The sequence below is a fragment of the Chrysochloris asiatica genome, unplaced genomic scaffold (assembly GCF_000296735.1).
Source record: "Chrysochloris asiatica unplaced genomic scaffold, ChrAsi1.0 scaffold00101, whole genome shotgun sequence".
Classification (NCBI taxonomy): Eukaryota; Metazoa; Chordata; class Mammalia; order Afrosoricida; family Chrysochloridae; genus Chrysochloris; species Chrysochloris asiatica.
Window position 1 is genome coordinate 2,842,369 of NW_006408619.1, and position 21,195 is coordinate 2,863,563.

General features: G+C 42.5%; 1 protein-coding gene across 1 annotated transcript in view; it reads right to left on the bottom strand.

The window, feature by feature from the left end:
* Positions 1-21,195, bottom strand: part of SV2B (synaptic vesicle glycoprotein 2B) — a 113,531-nt gene that overhangs the window by 67,348 nt on the left and 24,988 nt on the right. Inside the window, exons 2-3 of the mRNA XM_006867114.1 lie at positions 11,745-11,925; positions 10,928-11,079 (exon numbers count right to left, since the gene is read on the bottom strand). Coding sequence (XP_006867176.1) covers positions 10,928-11,079; positions 11,745-11,925 — 333 coding nt within the window. The remainder of the gene's footprint in view (positions 1-10,927; positions 11,080-11,744; positions 11,926-21,195) is intronic.

The following is a 21,195-nucleotide window of genomic DNA, read 5'->3' on the forward strand; positions in this document are numbered from 1 at the left end:
TCTTGTCTAGATGTGTCTGGTGAAAAGAGATAGGGATAAGATTTTCATGATTCAATAGTGAATAACTGTTATCATGACTAACTGTGACTGTCACAATTGTAGAGGTAGAAGTTTTGTAACAAAAACAGGGGAGTGGTTAATCTTACAGTCCAGAAACAGAGAACCCTAGGGCCATCAAGGGAGAAGCACACAAGCAGAATGTGAGGCCTTAACCAGAGAAGTAGCGACACCAGAGATGGAGGCAGAGATGGGGTCATGGAGAGCGGGAGCGGCTGAGGACTCTAGATTTATGGGAAGAAAGGGACTAAGAGTAGGTGGCGAGAAGGCAGACTTGTAGAATGTGCCCTTTGGAGATGTAAATTATTATATATGCCTGAGTGGTTGTTGTTTTTTAAAAAAGCTAAAGTAGATAGAGAGAAATACTGTTAACTGATGGTACATGGAGGAGATTATAATCATTGTAATGAAACAAGGAGTATGAATTGTTGAATGTAAAACTGATGATCTGCCCTGTAAACTTTCACTCAATCCACAATAAAAACCTTTTTTTAAAAAAAAAAAAAAAGAACAAATTTTCAGGATGCTATTAGGTACAAAACTCCTCACCACTGGACTAACAAACAACATTCTTATCAACGGAGAAAAGATTGACGTTGTCAAGGACTTCATTCTTCTTGGATCAACTATCAACACTCATGGAAGCAGCAGTCAAGAAATCAAATGACATATTGCATTACATATTGCATTAGGTAAATCTGCTGCACAAGACCTTTTTTGAAGATATCTTTGAAGAGCAAAGATGTCAGCTTGAGGACTAAGGTGCACCTGACCCAAGCCATAGTATTTTCAATAACCTCATATGTATGCGAAAGCTGGTCAGTGAATAAGGAAGACCTTAAAAGAATTGATGCTTTTGAGTTACGTGTTGGAGGAGAATACTGAAATCACCATGGGCTGCCAAAAGAACCAACAGATCTGTGTTGGAAGAAGTGCAGCCAGAGTGCTCCTTGGAGGCCAGGATGGCCAAACTTCGTCTCTCATACTTCGGACATATTGTCAGGAGGGACCAATTTCTGGAGAAGGATATCATGTTTGGTAAGGTGGAGGGTCAGAGAAAAAGAGGAAGACTCCCAAGATGGATTGGCAGAGTGGCAGCATCAATGGGCTCAAGTGTGGCAACAATTTTGAGGTTGACCCAGGATCGGGCAGTGTTTCGTTCTGTTGTGCATAGGGTCACTATGAGTCAGTATGGACTCGATGGCACCTAACAACAATTAGGTACCATTAAGTTGGTTTCAATTCAAGATAGCAGAACAAAATGCTGACCAGTTCTACACCCCCTTCACAGTCCCTGCTTTGCTCAAAACCCTTGTTACTACCACTGTGAATCTTGAGTGACTTCCGAAGTGGGGACTTATCTTCTAGCACATACACTGCACTGCCAGTATTCTGTTGGGATCCATAGGATTTTCACTGGCTAAATTTGAAAGCACTTAACAACAATAACCCCATATGTATTAAAGAAGCTCAGGTAGCATAGTGGTTACGAATTGGGCTGCGAACCTCAAGGTCAGCAGTTCGAAACTACCAGCTGTTCCATGGGAGAAAGATGAGGGTTTCTGCTCCCGTAAAGATTTACAGCCTTGGAAACACTGCACAGGGTCACTATGAGTCGGAACCGACTCCATGGCACATAACAACAACAACAATTTTCCAAAGGTAGATCAACAGGCCTTTCTTCTTAATCTTTGTTAACCTGGAAGCTCTGCTGAAACCTGTCCACCATAGGTCACCCTGATGGTATTTGAAATACCCATGGCATAGCTAGTTTTCAGCACTATAGCAACATGCAAGTGACCACCCAGTATGACAAACTGACAGAGGGGTGGTAGTCAGGGCTCTAGACATCCACATTCAGTGCATGGCTCTAGGGGGTGGTCCTTCTTTGTAATTTGGAGTTCCTGGGCTTGCAGACACATTTGCTGTGTGTCTGTCATCATACAGTGTCTTCTCCTGTGTGTCTCTGTGTTTCTTTTATAAGTTAGAAGACATGAGATTTTAGATCCATCCTACTCAGGTATGGCCCCATTAACGTAACAAAAGGAACCCCCTGTTACCAAACATGATCACATTCATGAGTGCAGGCTCCAGAACCTCAATACATATTGGGTTGTTACTGTAAAGTGCTTTCAAGTTGGTTCCGATATAGGGTTTCTGAGGAGCGACTGGGGAGTTCGAACCACCTACCTTGTGATTCAAACCAACCTTTGATCCAGTGCATTATCCTGCAGCACCATACCGGGACTCCTTGGAGGGACACAACTCAATCTATAATACTGTCTGTGGTTCAATTTGTTCCATCTGCAATGAACTTTTAACTGATATCTGCTGTCTCTGTAGCTGATTAAAGGGCTGTTGCTGCTACTACGTGTGTTGAGTCTGTTCCAACTCATAGCTATCCTGTAGAGGGTTTTCCAGGAGTCCGAGTGTAGCTCTGTAGGATAAGCACTGAACCTAAAGGTTGGTTTGAACTGCGTCGGCATTTCAAACCCACCAGCCGCTGCTGAGAAACCCTATACAGAGTCCCTATGAGTCCAAACCAACTCGACAGCACTCAACAACAACATAGGGTTTCCAAGGCTGTAAATCTCTACCAGAGGAGAAAGTTGGTGAACTCAAAAGCACTGCACTACGAGGGCTCCTTGATTAAAGGGCTGTTGTTGTAATTAAGTGCTATGAAGTCCGTTCCAGTTGGGTTTGAACTGCTGACCTTGTACTTAGCAGTCCAGAGCTGAACTTGCAGCACCACACCAGGAGCCAGGATCAAGCAGAAGGGAAATCGCAGCAGGATTCTGACCACTTTGATGCATTTGGCCCCAGCAACAGAACAGACATTTCATCTAGCACACAATCAGAGTCACCATCACTGTTATGCACAATGTGGTTTCTTTTCTTTCTCATCTCATAAGGCTTTTCTTTTCATTTTAATATAAAAGCCTTTCCTGACACTGGAAAAAAGCAACATAAAACTTTATTGTTGTTAAGTGCTGTACACGGTTTCTGAGAAGCAGATGGTGAGTTTTGAACCACCTACTTTATGGTTCAAACTACCTTATGGTTCAACCTTGTGGTTCAAACTAACATTAAGGTCCAGTGTTGATCCTACCACACCACACCAGGACTCCACACAAAACTGTAATAATGTTTATATATTCTCCCAATATGTGCCCAAATTTTTTCTGGGGTAATTAGAAATAAAGTTGACAAAAACTGCGCAGCAGTCTGTTAGGTGGAACCCACTGCTATTACCACTATGCCAATCCATCTCCTTGAGGGGGCTTCTTCTTTTATGCTGACCCCTGACATTACCATGCATTTATTTCTTTCCCCAGGAACTGATCCCTCCTGATAACATGTCAAAATTATGAGACACAAAGTTTCACCATCCTGGCTTCTAAGGAACGTTCTGGCTGTACTTCTTCCAACACAGATTTGTTTGTTCCTCTGGCAATCCATGGGACTTTCAGTATTCTTCTGCAATGCCATAGCTCAAATGCATCAGTTCTTCTATGGTCTTCCTTAGTCACTGTCCAACTTTCATGTGCTTATGAGATTATTGAAAATACCATGGCTTGGGTTAGGCACAATTTAGTTCTCAAAGTCATATATTTGTGCTTGAATACTTTAGAGAGGTCTTGTGCAGCAGATCTGCCTAATACAATACGTGATTTGCATTCTTTAATGTTGCTTCCATGGGTATTGGTTGTAGATCCAAGTAAAATAAAAAATCTTTGACAATTAAAAAAAAAACAAAAAAAAAAAAAAAACGCATAGCAGTCAGCTTGTACGGAAAACCAAAGAAGAATGGCAGAAGCAAGTGCATTTGCAAAGTGTTCAATTCTGTCTGAGCAGTTTTTAAATGATAATATGTGCAAATGCTCTGAAAGCCATGATTCCCTCATGCTTTATGCCTTTTACAGTGGATCCAATCGTCTGCACTCACCGTATTCACTAGGCAGATCGTTGGGGCTTTAAATAAATTAAATATTTGGAGCAATATTAATTTTGAAGAAGGGATTATTCTGTCCTCTGATCTTTCAGCCTGTCCTATTTTTCTCCATCAGGATTTCAACAAACAGCCGGTGGTGCTGACTACACTGGGAATTAATCATCTATAATGTAACCATTTCTTCTGGGATGTCTCCAGGAGTTCCCAGGAAAACATCCTGAGTTTTGTCATCTTCTTTCTTAATGAGTCAGTTACCAAATTCCTGGTGTGCTAAAACCTACCATCTCTTCATTCCTGCAAAAGCAGTTCATTGGAAATTTTGTGCAGAATGGGTACCAAACCAACACATGGAAGAGCGTAAATAGCAGCCTTTGGACAGCTGCAAACAAAATTTGGATCGATACTCTAAGGAAGGTAAAAGGTTCTTTTAAAAAAATGTTACTGGTGATGAGACATGGATTCATCACTTTGAGCTTGAGAGTAACTGACGGAGTATGGAATGGAAACATCCTCAATTGCCGACCAAGAAACAGTTCAAAAGTCAACCATCAGCTGGAAAATTGATGTCAAGGGCTAGTATTAGGACACTATCAGGAATAAGGTTTAACAATCAACAGTGCTCATTACAGTGAGATGCTCAAAGAGGATCAGAAACCTAAATTTTGAATTAAATGCAAAGGACTGCTATCAAAGGGCATTGTGATCTAGCATGACAATGCATGTCCACACACATCTGCCCACATTACTGACACTCTGCATACACTTCATGTTAAGGTGTTAAAGCATCCTCCCAATAGTCTTGATCCTGCTCCATCAGACGTGTTTGGTCTCCTGAAAACAGCCCTTCGAAGATGAAGTTTCACCTATGATGAAGTGAAGACAGCGGTGCATTTGTGGCTCACAGCTCAGCCTAGAATATTTTTTTGATAAGGAAATACAAAAGCTTGTTGACATATGGACAAAGTGTATTGAAAAGCAAGGAGATGTTGAAAAAGGATGCATTTGTCTTTTCTAAAAGTTGGTTCAAATAAATTCTACAGTTAAGAGTGTGGCTAAAAAAATTTTTTTTAAAAAGCAGTTCATTGGGTTGTGCAAACCATACATTTGTCCCTGATTAGTGGATAGAGTTTTAGAGAATTCATGTCTAGGCATATTGAAAAACAGCATCAGCTATCTGATTGGTTATGAAGAAGACAGCTGACCCCGGTAAAAGGAGGTTTAAATAACCACCCTAGTTATACTGTGATTTTAGTCTACTGTATTTCTAGGGTGGGTTTCCTTCAAGTTTTATTTAGCCTGATCATATGAGAGGGTGCTATTTTAAAATACAATTGTTTTTGCTAAGTGCCATTGATTTCAACTCATGGCCACCCTTATAGAGTTTCCAAGGAGCAACTGGTTGGTTTGAACCACCATCTAGAAGCCCAGTGCTTATCCTACAGCACCACACCAGGACTCCTTAAAATACAGCACAGAGTAGAACCTGAAAAAGCTGTAACCGAAGTAACTCAGAAACTTAGAGACGGAAAATAGATATTTGTCACTAAAATGAGCAATAGAGAAGTTTTTTAGGCAAGCATCTCCTCTTTTGTTTACTTCTTAGACTTCACTTGCAACATGGCCTCAAAACACCAGTCTTCACTCCTCCTCAAGTGTAGAGACCCACACGGCTTGTCTGAATTTGCAAAGGGAGAGAAGGAACAGCAAAAAGCAATTGAACATATTGATGAAGTGCAAAATGAAACAGACAGACTTAATGAACAAGCCAATGAGGAGATTTTGATAATAGAATAGAAATACAATAAATTCCACCAACCATTCTTTCAAAAGAAGTCAGAATCAATCACCAAAAATCCCAAATTCGGGGTTAAAAACATTTGTCAACTATCCCAAAGTGTCGGAATTGGTTGGGAAGGAGGAATGAAGAGGCACTGAATCATGTGACCAGAGTGAACATGACATAATTAAAATATAGTAAACTAGGTTAGAGAAGAAATTTTTATCTGAATGAAAATCCTTAGTTTGAAAATAAAGTTTTGTCCAAAGAATTTCATCTGAATGAGAGTAGTGATCCATCCTGAAAACCCACTGGAATAGAAGGGAAATCTGGAAAGGACTTGAGGAATCATCCAAGTCAAACGCAGACTAAAGCCAGTAGGAGGTAGTATGAGGACCAGAGTGTATCTTTACCTAGTTTAATGACCATTCTAATGCAGGTGCAAAGGAGCTAGGAGAGGCCACCGAAGACGGTATTTTGCCATATCCATTCCAGCTCTATTTGATTCCTGATATGGATGATGAAGAAAGGGAAGAAGAAGAGATGATGATGATTATGAAGAAGGGGAAGACAAAGCGGGCCATGATGAGGACAAGGAAAGAAGAGAGACTGAAGGAGAAAATGACTAAGCATACACTGGTGGATCACAACCTTCTGGTTTAAATTGTCTTTAGTCCCTGGGTACAAGTGCCAGTCTTTTTTTGTTCTGTTTTATTTTGTGTCCCTCTTGTCCCCTTTCACCCTGTTCTAGAGGTTTCTTTTCTCTCCTTCACATCGTGACTCTCAACTTATTTCAGCAGAATACAGTAGGAAAAGAATATCCCTATCTGTGCCAACTTCATTTTTATCTCTTTCATCTCAACAGAAACTCTGGAATCAACACACCTCTGTGCTCTATGGGGGACAAAAAACAACCTGCTCTCTTTACTCTGAGGGGTGCTAGTGAGGGCTCAGTCCCTGAGGAGTAGGCCATAGAATTCCAGGTTTGTTCCTTCTTTCTATGTATGCTGGCCTCAGAGATTACACTGTATGTCTATGTGGATATGGGCAAGTAGCATTTACCAACAATTATCTGTCCACTTTCTCTTGTTTATAAAAAGTAAAAAAATAAATAAATAAATAAAAACTTTAAAACTAAAACAGGGTAGCTTTGAGACGTTTAGGGAATGAAGTGAGCATATTGACAACATAGCTTCTCTTTCAGCATGTTTAATTTTGATGTCTAATCGACTGCCTTGCAGTTTAAGATGACATTTTAAAATAAAATTCTCTTTTTATTATTTGAGGCCTGCCACTTGAAGTCATTGAGAAGGCAAGAAAGAAGGAAAAGGTCAAAATGGATATCAGAAGAGACACTGAAACTTGCTTTCCAGCGTAAAGATGCTAAAGCAAATGGAAGAAATGAGGAGGTCCAAGAGCTGAACAGAAAATTTCAGAGATCAGCTCGAGAAGATAAAGCCAAATATTACAATAAAATGTGCAAAGATCTGGAATCAGAAAACCAAAAAGGAAGAACACGCTCAGCATTTCTCAAGCTGGGGGAACTGAAGAAAAATTTCAAGCCTCGACTTTCATTATTGAAAGATTCTCTGGGCAAATTATTGAATGATTCAGAAAGCATCAAGAGAAGATGGAAGGAATACACAGAGTCACGGTACCAAAAGGAAATGGTTAATGTTCAACCATTTCAAGAGGTAGCATATGATCAAGAGCCAATAATATGGAAGGAAGAAGTCCAAGGTGCATAGAAGAAATTGGTAAAAAACAAGGCTCCAGGAACTGATGGAATCAAATTGAAATCTTTCAAGAAAGTGAGGAGGCACAGGAGGCACTCATCTCTTCCAAGAAATTTGGAAGACAGCTATCTGGTCGACTGATTGGAAGAGATCCATATTTGTGCCCATTCCAAAGAGAGGTGATCCAATGGAATGCGGAAATCATCGGACAATATCTTTGATATCCCATGTGAGTAAAGTTTTACTAAAAGTAATATAGAAACGGCTGCAAGCATACAATGACAGAGAACTTCCAGAGGCTCAAACCAGATTCAGAAGAGGCCATGGAATGAGGGATATCATTGCTGATGTCCAATGGATCTTGGCTGACAGCAGAGAATATCAGAAATATGTTTACCTGTGCTTTATTGATTATGCGAAGGTTTTTGATTGTGTGGGTCATGACAAGCTATGGACAACACTGCGAAGTATGAGTATTCCAAAACACTTAATTGTGCTCGTGAGGAATCTGTACCTGGACCAAGGGGCAATTGTTTAAACAGAACATGGGAACACTGAATGGTTTAAAATTGGGAAAGGTGTGCGACAAGGTTGTATTCTTTCACCATATTCATTCAACCTGTATGCTGAGCAAATAATCTGAGAAGCTGGGTTTTATGAAGAAAAACGTGGCGTCAAGATTGGAGGAAGACTCATTAACAACCTGTGATATGCAGATGATACAACCTTGCTGAAAGTGAAGAGGACTTAAAATATTTACTGATGAAGATCAAAGAGTACAGCCTTCGGTATGGATTACATCTCAATGTCAAGAAAACAAAAATCCTCACCACTTGAATGTGCTACTTCCACACACCAGAGACCTTGCTAGGCACAGGTTTCAGACGGCAGAATCACATGGTAGGAGGCATCTGAGTACCTGAATTACTGCTGAAACAGAGTCACCTGCAGATCTGAAACACTGTCTGAACCTTCCATGTGGAAGTAACTCCTCCTGTGTTAAAGCCACTGAGAGTTCAGAGCTTATTAGTTCATCAGGGTAAGGCATTGACCTTAAACGAATGCAGTAGGAATTGTTTAAACTAAAGCTTCTTAAAAAGCTATGCATAGACAGTCGACACAATTTAACTTGGGTGAAGGGGAAAGCAAAATACAAAAGAGGGGGTTGAAGGTAGTGGAAGACATAATGTGGAATGCAGGGGTATAGAGGTGAATACTGTGACCTGATGGTACACTGAAGGAACTGCAATCATTGTAGTGACATGAAGTGTGTGATCTGTCGAGTGTGGGACTGATGATCTGCTCTGTCAATCTTCGCTCAATTCACAATAACAAGTTAAAATGTTTTAATTTAAAAGAAATAAAGAAACTATGCTTGGAGTCTCTATTAACTGTAAGCATTCACCAGAGCAGGTAGATTTTAGAATAAGGACATCAAGGAAGAAGTGAACTGGCAGAGAAATGTTGGTTAGCTTCCACTTCCAAAGAGTTGCTGTCAAATCAACTCCCAATCATGGTGGCCCCATGTGTGTCAGAGTAGAACGGTGCTCCACGGGGATTTCAGTGACTGGTTTTGCAGAAGATTGCCAGAACTTACGTTTGAGATGCCACTGAGCAAACTCAGACCTCCAACATTTTGGCTAGCAGCCACACAGGTTAACCATTTGGGCTACTAGAGATCCCTCCTGATTAGCTTCAGGTGTGGGGTTGTCTGCTCCTTCCTGTTGGGTTGGATGCTCTGTGACTGTGGGATTCCAAGTGATGCCAAGGTCTAGACTCAGAATTGCTGGTTAACTGGGTTCTCAGTTCCCACACAAAACGATTTTGAAGCACACCAATACTATCTACTGTTGTGGCACTTCACGATAACCACTGGACTCCTAACCACAAGGTAAGTGGTTCAAATCCATCAGTCACTCCTTGGGAAACCCTATAGAGAGTTACTATGGTGCCAGAACTGACTCAACAGCATTTAACAACAACAACATACTCAGAAGCCATGATCAAGTTCAAAACTCTTGCCTTTTCCTACTTGACTCTTGACAAAACCAACCGTGAACTTGAATATTGCGAGGTGTCTACCCAGTAAATGCTGTGTCTTCAGTCATCCAGGGCTATCACATTGTCCTTCCTGAAACCCTAAGCTTGTCTATAAGGGTCACTTGCCTGTCACACTTCTTCAGCCCAACGAGAGTGACGGGGGCAAGTACCAAAGTGGACAGTGTGCCGCACCCTCTGGGATTCTAATCCCTCCCCACCATACACTAGTTCAGTGACTAGTCACCAACTGCATTTGGTTTCTGTTACATCATCTTTAACTGGGGCTACTAAAGCCTAGTCTGCTGGAGGAAAGATGGGCTAGAGAAGATGAGGGGTGTAACCCTTTCAAATGAAAGGACAAAAAGAAGAAAGAATGGGAAGACTGATGTTGTTGGGTACTATCAAATGTCATAGTAATATGTTTTGACTCATAGGGACCCCATGTGACAAGAGTAGAAGTGCCCCATAAGGTTTTGTCACTCAAAGTCAGCAGTTCGAAACTACAAGCAGTTCCGCAGGAGAAAGATGAGGCTCTCTGCTCCCATAAAGATGACAGTCTCAGAAACCCCGTACAGGGTAGCTGTGAGTCAGAACCGACTACACAGCACAGAATCACCACCATTCTTCATTGACTCAGATTGTCAGGGTCTTTCTCCCGAGGAACTGCTGGGTGGGCTTGAACCTCGAGTTAGCAACAGAGTGCTTAACCATTGCATTACCAGGGCTATATTTACAACAACAAAAAAAGCATTTTCCACTGGGTGCCAACTTACAGCAATCCTATAAAACAGAGTATAACTGCCTCAAAGGTTTCCCAGACTGTCCATCTCTAGGAAGCCAACTGTCACATCTTTCTCCCTCAGAGCAGCTGGTCAGTTCAAACTGCTACCCGTTGGTTAGTAACTGAGCACTTAACCACTTGTGCCACCAGGGCTATAGAAGGTGGGAAAGAGGAGGAAAGGGACGGAAGGTCCAAAAAGACTTCCTGTATTGAAATGAATGATACATCCACTGCATTAGTAATTCTTTAGAAAGCTCAAGGTCACCACAGGTCCTGTCTGAACATATGAGAAGAAGGCTGAAACCAGGAAAGTTTGTGTGAAGGCAGGTGCCATCAAAACAAGGGTCCCTGGGCTGCCTCTGGACCTCCCACTCACCGTAGTGTGGAGTAATGCTCCAGGCCATAGAACAAGGGTCCCTGGGATACTTTTGGACATCCCACTCACCGTAGTGTGGAGTAATGCTCCAGGACATAGAAACAATGATCCCTGGGCTGCCTCTGGACCTCCCGCTCACCGTAGTATGGAATAATGCTCCAGGCCATAGAACAAGGGTCCCTGGGCTACTTTTGGACATCCCACTCACCGTAGTGTGGAATAATGCTCCAGGCCATTGCAGATGCATAGATGCCCCCCGTCATCCAAAAGATGCCCAGCCAACTGAGGTGTTCTCCTCTCTTCTCCCGAGACAAGAACTCAGAAAAATAGGCAAAAACAATGGGCAGGGCGCCTCCGATACTGCAAAGAGAAATGCCAGAAAGAAAGAATCAATCCAGACCTGAAAATGGTCATAGTAGAAATACAGTTGCCCCATACAGCATTAAAGTTCCCTGGCGGAATGACCCAATGAATTTAAGGGGTGTTAAGCACAAGCCTTCAATAATGAATCATCCCTCTCTAGTAAACTCAGATTTCTGAGCAAAGATGAACCAGTCAGGAAGTTCCTTACTCCATGTGGGGAAAAGTATTCTTTTATGTTGGTCAGATACACTGACGTTCCAAACTAACTCCTTCCTAAGGTTTAACTTTAATGTTGTTGTTGCTTTTTAATGTTTTATTGTGAATTATGTGATAATTTACATGGGAGAACATTAGCTTTACATTCATCCTATCGCATATCGTTTCATTGCCATGGTTACAATCCCCTCCATGCATCATCAAACAACCAAGTCTGCCCTACAATATACCCTACAAGCCTGCCTCCTGGTTGTCAGCACACAGCCCCTCTCCCTCTCTGTGTCTAAAGTCCCTAGCTGCTCCATCTCTCTACGTCATCGTCTCTGGATTTTGAAAGTTGTCAACAACTTGGTCCAAGGTTTCTGGAGGTTCCCCTCAGAGTTACACCTTGGGAATAGGTGGGCCACTTGACTAAGAGGACCCAGGCAAGTTAACTGACCACCTACCCTATTCCAGAGATGAGTCGGCAAAAGACAAAAGCTCCATATCCTTGCACAAAGGAAGACAGAGAGGCAAAAGAGGCGTTGATGGCCAGGGACATGCTGAGGGCCCTCTTCCGGCCCAATTTATCAGCAAGGCCCCCCAGGATGAAGGCCCCTGCCATCATTCCTAGGTAGACAATAAGCCCTGTGAGAAAGGAAGAGGTAGGAGAGAGAAAGTCAGAGATTAGAGACATCCCGTGTTTTAGAAAACCCAACACCCATTTTCACTCATCCTAAAATTCCACGTCACAGATATAAAAGGCGAAATATAACAAGATGTGTGTGACAAATTAGGAGTGCTTATTTAAATGTGACGTTTTAACAATGTTATCCTGGAAAAAATAGCTTCACCAAGTTTGCACACCTTCACACATACTAAAATAGACGGACTGCAAATGGGATGACATACTCTTCTAATGATAGCACTTGTAGACACACAGACAAGGAACACACCGCCAGTTTGCTTCTAAGTAAGATAACATGTTCACACTACAAAAGTCCTTAGCCAAGGGGCTACATGAGAATTTCCAGGGGAAAAGTGTGACAAAAGGGATGCAGGAAGCATTGGGAAGAAACAAAATGGTGTGTGTCAAAAACAGTGATTGCCAACACAAGAAACCACCTGCTATTGAGCTGAATTCAACTTACGGGTCTCTGAGTAGAATTGTGCTCCAGAGGATGTTAAATGCCTGAATGCTTAGAAAAAGATCACCAGGTCTTTCTTCTAAGGACTCAAACCTCTAACTCTTTGGTTAGCAGCCAAACACATGAATCATTTGCACACACATCCACACCCCCACAAGATTGATGTTTTATTAACAACCAGAGAAGGACTGGTTCTAAGCTGCAAAAAATGCCCAGACCTCCAAAAGGAATGTGGGGAAAAATAGCAAATGCATGTAATGACTACTTGCCTTAAAATAAAATCCAAAAAACCAACCCCCCAGCCATAATGACCCCATATAGGGCTTCTGAGGCCATAAGTTTTTACAGGAACAGAAAGCCTCATCTTTCTCCCATGGAGTAGCTGATAGGTTTGAACTGCCAACCCTGTTGTTAGTAGTCCAGTGCTTATTCTACAGGACAGGGGTGGGTAAGCTTTTTTTTTTGTCAAGGGCCATCTGGATATTTATAACATCATCCGCTGGTCATATAACACTATCAACTTAAAAATTAGCCCGTTATATTTGGCCAGACATTTACTAAAGTGGTTATGAATCAGGTTGCTAACCTCAGGATCGGCAGATCAAAACTACCAACTGTTCTGTGGGAGAAAGATGAGGCTTTCTGCTCCTGTAAAGATTTACAACCTCAGAAACCCTGTACAGGGTTGCTGTGAGTCAGAACCGACTCCACGGCACATTACCACCCCTAATGTGATGGCTGGAACTTCCGTTATCTTGACAGGGCTAGAACAAATGATTTTTGTTTATATGACTTGTGAAGGAGCTCTGGTAGCATTGTGGTTATCAGTCAGGTTGCTAATCTCATGGCCAGTAGTTTGAAACTACCAGCGGTTCTAGTCCAATGCTTATCTTACATCTGCCTAGTCTGGATATTGAGCTACTTGCTATTGAGTTGGCTCTGACTCATGTTGTTGTTATTATTAACATTGTGGAGTTGGTTCCGACTCATAGCAACCCTGCACAGTGTTTCTGAGGCTGTAAATCTTTATGGAAGCAGAAAGCCTCATCTTTCTCCCACAGAATGGCTGGTAGTTTTGAACTGCCGACCTTGAGGTTAGCAGCCTGATTCGTAACCACTAGGCTAGCAGAGTTCCTTTGTAGATGTACAGCAGACCTCATTTATATGTATAAGAGAACAAAGCATCCCTCTAGCCCTTGTGTAAGGAGCTCTGGTAGCGTAGTGGTTAAGAATTGGGCTGTGAACCGAAAGGTCAGCAGTTTGAAACTACCAGCCGTTCCACGGGAGAAAGATGAGGCTTTCTGCTCCCGTAAAGATTTACAGCCTCGGAAACCCTGTACAGGGTAGCTATGAGTCGGAAACGAATCCACAGCACATAACAACAACAATAACAAGTCCTTGTGTGGCACTGTAGGACGATCATTGAACTGTTAACCACAAGGTCAGTAGTTCAAACCCACCAGTCACTCTTTGGAAACCTTTTATGAGTTGGAACTGAATCATCAGCACTTTACAATAGCATTACCACCATCTTTTCATGGTCCGTCACTGTATCAGACACGTTTCTGTTGTGATCCGCAGGGTTTTTTTTCATTGACTCATTTCAGAAGTAGATCACCAGCCTGTTCTTCCTAGTCTGTGTTAGTCTGGAAACTCCAGTAAAACCCATCCATTATGGGTGACTCTGCTTGTATTTGAAACACCAGTGACATAGTTTCCAGCATCATAGCAACGCTCTACCCACCACAGTACAACACACTGGCAGATGAATGGGGTCATTTGTCCTTTTGTGACTGGCCTATTCCAGTCAGTGTATTGTTTTCAAGGGTCATCTGTCTTGTAGCAAGTCTCAGGACTTCAGCTCTCATTAGTTTAATGTCTGGACTAACCCTGTGAAGTATGTTCTACAGAATGACTTTCATAATGAGAAAGTACTTCTACAAATCATGGACGTCTTGGAGCAGCCTTGGCTGTAAATAAAATGATGAGCACAAATCCCTTCTTTCATGGAAAGGCAGCGTCTCAGGTACCCGCTTTGCCTGGGTCGATGTGTGCTGGGAAGGGCGGACCTAACACAAAGAGCTACAATCAGCTGCTGAATCAAGTTGAAATGAAGTCCCACTGGGAGCACTCCCTCTCTCATTACTTTGCTCTACGAGATGAAAAGAAATAATAATGTTGGTGCTGTCAAACAATTTTCACAAATTAGAGTTTTCTTCTCTCACTTGCATTGTAACTATTAGCCTCTATGTTGCTCGAAGTCATGAACTATGTAATCTCCCTTTTTCAGTACACGGTGTTATTTTATGAAATATGTCTACTATTCTCCTCTATTAACAAATACTTTATGGAATAAATACTTATTTTTTCAACAAATACTACTGTGAACCACAGGGCCAGTAGTTCAAACCCACCAACTGCTCCTCAGAACCCCTATACAGGGTTGCTGTGAGTTACAGCAGACTCAACAGCACTTAACAATAACAACTATATAAGGTAAGGGGTCCCTGGTGGTGCAGTGGGTAAAGCGTTAGACTGCTAACTGAACAGTTGGTGGTTCGAACTCACCAGCCACTTCACAGAAGAAAGACAAGGCAGTCTGCTGACTTGAAGATTCGTAGCCTCGGAAACCCTATGAGAAATTCTGCTGTGTCCTATTGGGTCACTGTGATTTGGAATCAACTTGATGCCATGGAGGGGTGGGTATTATAAGATAAGCACCATTCTAATTCTGGAAGAGACAGCAAAGTACAAACACATGGAAACCTCTGCCTATAGGAAATTATATTCCATTTGGAAAATGTGTGTGTTGTCAAGTTGGTTCTGACTCATAGCAACCCTGTATACAGTTTTCAAGGAGTGGCTGGTGGGTTTGAACTGCTAGCCTTGTGGTTAGCAGTCCAGTGCTTATCCAACAGAGCTACAGAAGGACTATTGGAGAATGTTGTTGTTGTTCAGTTGTTTCTAGCTCATACTGACCTTGTGTAGGGTTTCTGAGGAGCAGTTGGTGAGTTTGAACCACCAACCTTGCAGTTCAAACTAGCCTTACAGTGCAGTACTTATCGTACAGTGTCACATCAGGCCTTCTATCGGAGACTAGATAATTTAAAAATAAAGGCATGGAATGTGTAGTATGTTAGTTAGTGATAAGGGTTACAGAGAAAATCAATGAGAGTGGGGGTTGAGGAGCACCCAGATGAGAGGTCACAATTTTAAATAAATGGTCCAGAAAGCCTCACTGAGATGGAACATCTGAACAAAGGTGGATTCGTACCAGTCATACACTGCATTTATCATCGAGTCAATATGAAAAGAGGAACCTCAGCCCATCAACAACCACATCATCCGGTCCAACACTCTAGACCAGAAGTGAACACACTTTCTAGAAAAGTCTGAATCATAAATATTTTCAGCTTTGGAGCATATATGGCCTCTGTTGTGACTCAACTGTGATATTGCATCAGGAAAGTGGACATAAAGAATTAGAAATGAATGGGAGTGGTTACGTCCCAATAAAACTTTACTCTTAAAACCAGGGCAGCTGGATTTGGCCCTTTATTCTTAGTCTTTGGACCCTTGGATTGGACCCAGACTAAGACATATTCCATGATGCCTTCAATCCACACAGGAACCTCCAGCCATGTCCTAGCAGAGTTCTTGAGGACTCTAGAAGGATCTCATGTTACCACCATCCAATCCTGGTGAGAGTATGGCAACAAGCAACCCTGAGAAAATATCGTGTATGTGTAATTCAGCCACCTTCCCACCTCAGAACACTTAAACAAATCTGTTTTGGCTGATTTAACTGAGTAGTCACTTTTCCTGGCCAGTGGCGGATAGTTGCCAGAGGTTAAAGGTCATTGGCCCCAAACAAAGCTGATCTAACAGAAGCCCCTGGGGGCATTAAATAAGTGTGCACACCCCTGGTATCCAACCCCTCCCTTCTAAATCAGGATCTCCAAAAGTGAGACTCCATAATTTTAACTAGCTCCCAATACCTCCCCTAGGTGATTCTTAAGTAGTCAGTCCACTGCCATCCAGTCCACTACCAGTCCACTGCCATCCAGTCCACTGCCCGTCCACAGGCTATTGTTTAAAAGCCACTGATCTGCTTCAAGATAATACTTACTTTTGCTACTACTATCGGAATCTAGAGGGGGAAAAAATCACGTTTTGTATTTTTTATAACTGCACCTAGGCACCTAGAATCTTTGATTCTTATTTATATTTCTTGATTTTGGTTTAATTCTCTAATGAGTTATCCATGAGGTGGCATTAAAGCATTCGAGCTCTATGCCTATTTTAGCACATCTCTGTTGGTATGAATTGCTTACGAAAACATCTCAGCCTGATTTCCCTCTGACTCCACTGAGACCTGCTCTTTGAGTCAGGGAAGTAGACCCCTGCTGAGGCTGTGCTTCTCCTAGCCCTGGGGTTTCTCTGCTTACTCAGAAGATACACACAGAAGACAAATAGTGAGCATCGGGATCCATGGGGATTTCGCCTTCTTCTTATTTCACCAGTTTCCCAATCCACAGATCTGAAAATGTATTGAACATGTTTCCACTATACTAGGTCACTGACACACGTATTTGAGAAAATGAGTCAAGGTTATGCAAATCCATTCAATAATGTGCATCATGCTGTATTGTCATAAGTATGGGTTGGATTTTCCTTGTAGACTATGAGTTTCTTTGCCTAATTAAGATCTTCCCAGCAAGTATTCTCAACATCAATGGTGAGTACTGCCTTACAGGATTCCTTAATCACCCATGAGAGCAACTTAAAGCCATCTTCTGCTTCTCCACCATAACAAATCTGGTCAGGGTGTCTGGGTGAGCCTCAGACTACAACTTCCCTTTTGCTGTCACATAGTGGACAAGTCTGATTAGCCTTGTGCCTGGTCCCTGGACCTTCATCCCCACACTAGTTGCCTACCAGCAACTGATGCCCCCACCATTTGTAAAGCATTTGTCCAACTAGGCCCTCCTCAGTAAGGAACTAGGTCCTCCCTCCTATGACTTGGACCATCTAACATTATGACCATGAATAGCCATGAGCCCCACAGCTAGAACAGCCTGTCCTGTCCCTTCACCTCCAGACAGATGTCTGATATATCACCATGAGCTCAATTCATACTGGAGTTTTTAAACAGCTCCTTGTACTTAGTCATTCCGATTTCTGGAGTCAAGGCAGGGAGGGAACATTTTTTCCAAGTTAGGTCTGCTCAGTCTCCAACCTTTGCTGGCTTCAGTTTATTCCCAGTCCTTCCCAATCCTCCCAGCAGTACACTCAGCCAACACAAAGTTTTGTCTTTGTCTTCATGATACTGGTCAGTAAATATCTGGGAAAGATAAAAAGGAAAGAAGGGAGAGGCAAAGAGGGATGGGAGATGGGCAGGAGGTCAGCAAGAGGGTTTTCATTGAAGTGACAAAGAGACAAATGACCCACCGCAGCACAGAGATCTGACCTGCATCAGTTGAGCCTTCTGCATGCTTTAGCTGATGACACTTTTATTGTTGATGTCATTGTTAAGGGACGGCCGGCAAGTCAGTTCTGACACATAGCCACCCTGAATAGGGTTTCCAAGGAGTGGTTGATGGGTTTGAACCACCAACTTTTTGGTAAGTAGTCCAGTGTGTATCTTACAGTGCCACACCAGGACTCCAACATCTTTATTAGTGTCACTGAAAAATGAAATGGTCCATCTCAGTCTCACGTCTCTGATGGTTCCCTCATTTAGGGAAAGAGCAAGAGAGAGAGGGAGAAATGTTGTTGCCACGGTAGAAAGCAATGAAGGAAAAGTAGAAATGAAGAAAATCTGGCCTTTTGAAATTCCCCCAAACAACTGTAATATTATCATACCAAAATGGAAAGTAAATTCAATCAACTTAGTAAAAAATGCAGCCCTTTTTCCATATATTCTATCCATAACTACAAACAATTGGTCTAAAAGTTCCAACTGAAGTGCCTAAATGCCCCGACACAGTTTCTTTGTGGACCTTTTCCACTGAACCAGAAAGGAGTGAAAGAGCCACCAGTCAAAACAATGAGGCTCGGATGGTCCATCCCATGTCTCAGTGACACTAAGAAAGATGTCCTCAGCTTAAGAGTGCAGAAGGCTCAACTGATATAGGTCAGACCTCCGAGCTGCAATTGGCCATTCACCTCCTTACACTTCTAAGAAAAACCCATGGTTCTAGCCAGCAACTGACTCTCCATTAACTTTGCCCCCATATTGGTAAATGGATATCAGTTTAGTCTACGGCATGCCAAAAAATTACTTGACACTCTTCCCACCAACAGATGAAGTCTAATTCCCCTTCCCTTGATTATGAGCTGGACTTAATAACTTGCTTCTAAAAAAGAGAATGCAACAGACGTGCCACCGCGTGACTTTAAATGCTGAGTTAAAAAGACTGAGAGAGCTTCTACCTGGCTCTTCCTCTCTTAGAATCCTTGCATTTGGAACCCAGCCACCATGTTTCCAAGGATCTCCATGAGGAGGGTTCTGCTGACAACCAGCATCAGCCACCAGACACATGAGTAAGGGAGCTTCCAAATAATTCCAGCCTCAGTCTTCATGGCATTTGTTGTTGTTAAGTGTCATTGACTCGGTTTCGATTCATAGTGACCTGTAGAGTGTTTCCAAAGAATGGCTGGTGGGTTTGAACCACCAACCTTGTGGTTATGAGTCCAGTGCTGACCCTATAGCACCATATGAGGAGACATGATGACAGTAAATGGAAAGGAACTGTTCCTGTCAAGTCCTGCCCAAATAGCAGATGCGTTGTGAGAATGCTGTCGGTACTTAGACTAGGAAGTCTTGCAGCAGCAGACAAGTGGACAGAGTGTGCTTAGCACATTGAAGGAGCCTAGGCAAAAGAGCAAACCTCGAGTGGACACTTATAATAGCCAGACTCCAGCCCAACCATCTCATAAGCATTTCTAGCCTATTTACAGCTCTCAACACCACTGAGGCAGACACTACACTCACCCTACTTTACAGAGGAACTGATTCATGGAGAGGCACAGTAGCTTCCCAAGGTTTTACTAGTCAAAGGACCAAGATGTGGATGCAGGACTTCAGACTCCAGAGGTGATACTTACAACTGCTGCACTGGTGTGATGCTATAGGATAAGCAGTCAACCTCAGATGCATTTGAACCACAGGTTGGTGGTTCAAATTCACCAGTTGCTCTTCAGAAACCCTATACTGGGTAGCTATGAGTCAGAACCAACTGGACAGCACTTTACAACAACAGTATAGATAATTGTTTGTCGAATTTCTTAGCTCTATAGTGTTGTTGTTGTTAAGTACCGTGGAGTCAGTTCTAACTCATAGTGACCCCACACAGGGTTTCCAAGTCTGTAAATCTTTATGGGAGCAGAAAGCCTCATCTTTCTCCCGTGGAACAAACAGCTGGTAGTTTCGAACTGCCGACCTTGAGGTTAGCAGCCACATTCGTTAGTTTATTATTTATTTGCTCATCCCCAGGACTGCTTGCTAAGTGGGACATGATTCTTGCCTTTCAAGAAGACAAACAACAAAATCTCTGATTATACTCCTTACGTGCTGTTGAGTCAATTCTGATTCCTAACAACCCTGTGTAGGGCTTCTGAGAGTTAGACATCTGTTCAAGCCTCCTATTTCTCCTGTGTCACTGAAGGCATACATTGGGTAATCTAACTACACAGAGAAGGACCACAGTCAGGATGCACCTTACTCGTTATGGGAAACGTATAGGAGACAGACACCAAAGTGCTCTGGAAGGACAAACAGAAGGTAGCCAGGTTTCCATCTTGGTGGTTAGGGTGTGACTAAAAACAGTGACCTACAAAAGGTGCAAAGACAGGGAGACAAAAAAAGTGTTTGAGCAGCTGACAGATGGCAAACAGTTCAGCTGAGTCTAGTGTGTGGGGAACCTGATGAGGTGTTGGGACAAGACAGAAGAACAAAGTCCAGATCAGAAATGATGTATAGGGAGGGAGTGCAGGAGAGGAAGCAACCTAGAGAGCACATGCATCATGGTACATGTAAGTGTGGTTGTGTGTGTGGAGATGTGTCTATGGATGGGGAGCAGGAACACTGAGTAGTGGGCTCTTTTAAAGAACTGTCTATTTATATGGGATCAAAGGGACAACAGCAATTCAAAAGGTCAGATGGGAAGTTTAGGGGCAGTGAGTTTATGTTCATGGGGAGAACAACGCAGTAAAGGAGGGTGAGGTATTTGTATAACTTAAAGGATGTCTCAATGGCACTGAGTTGTGCATGTAGAAATCATTGAATTCATATATATCTGCTGTGCATATTCTCAACAACAACAAAGAAACATGAAGAATTTCCCTCTAACAGTAGAGTTAGAGGGAGAGCTCATCCTGAGAATCTACCTCCACACTCCTTGTCCTGGTCCCACCTCAGAGAAAAACACCATTGTTGTTCTGTGACATTGAGCCAGTTTTTACTTATGTGACCCTGTACAGGGTTTCCAAAGAGCAGCTGATGGGTTTGAACCGCCAACTTATGGTTAGCAATCCAATGCTTATCCTACAGCACTATATCGGGACTCCAGCACCCAATAAAACTTTATTTTTCTGCTATTTCAACAGTGCTTCTCAAACTTTATTCTGCATACAAATCATCTGGTGATCTTATTAAAATCAAATTTGGATTCAGTAGGTCTGGGGTGAGATTTGCTTTCCTAATAAGCTCCCAAGTGAGGCCACTGCTCTTGACCTGAGAGTCAGTCAGAGCTGAACATGCCCATCT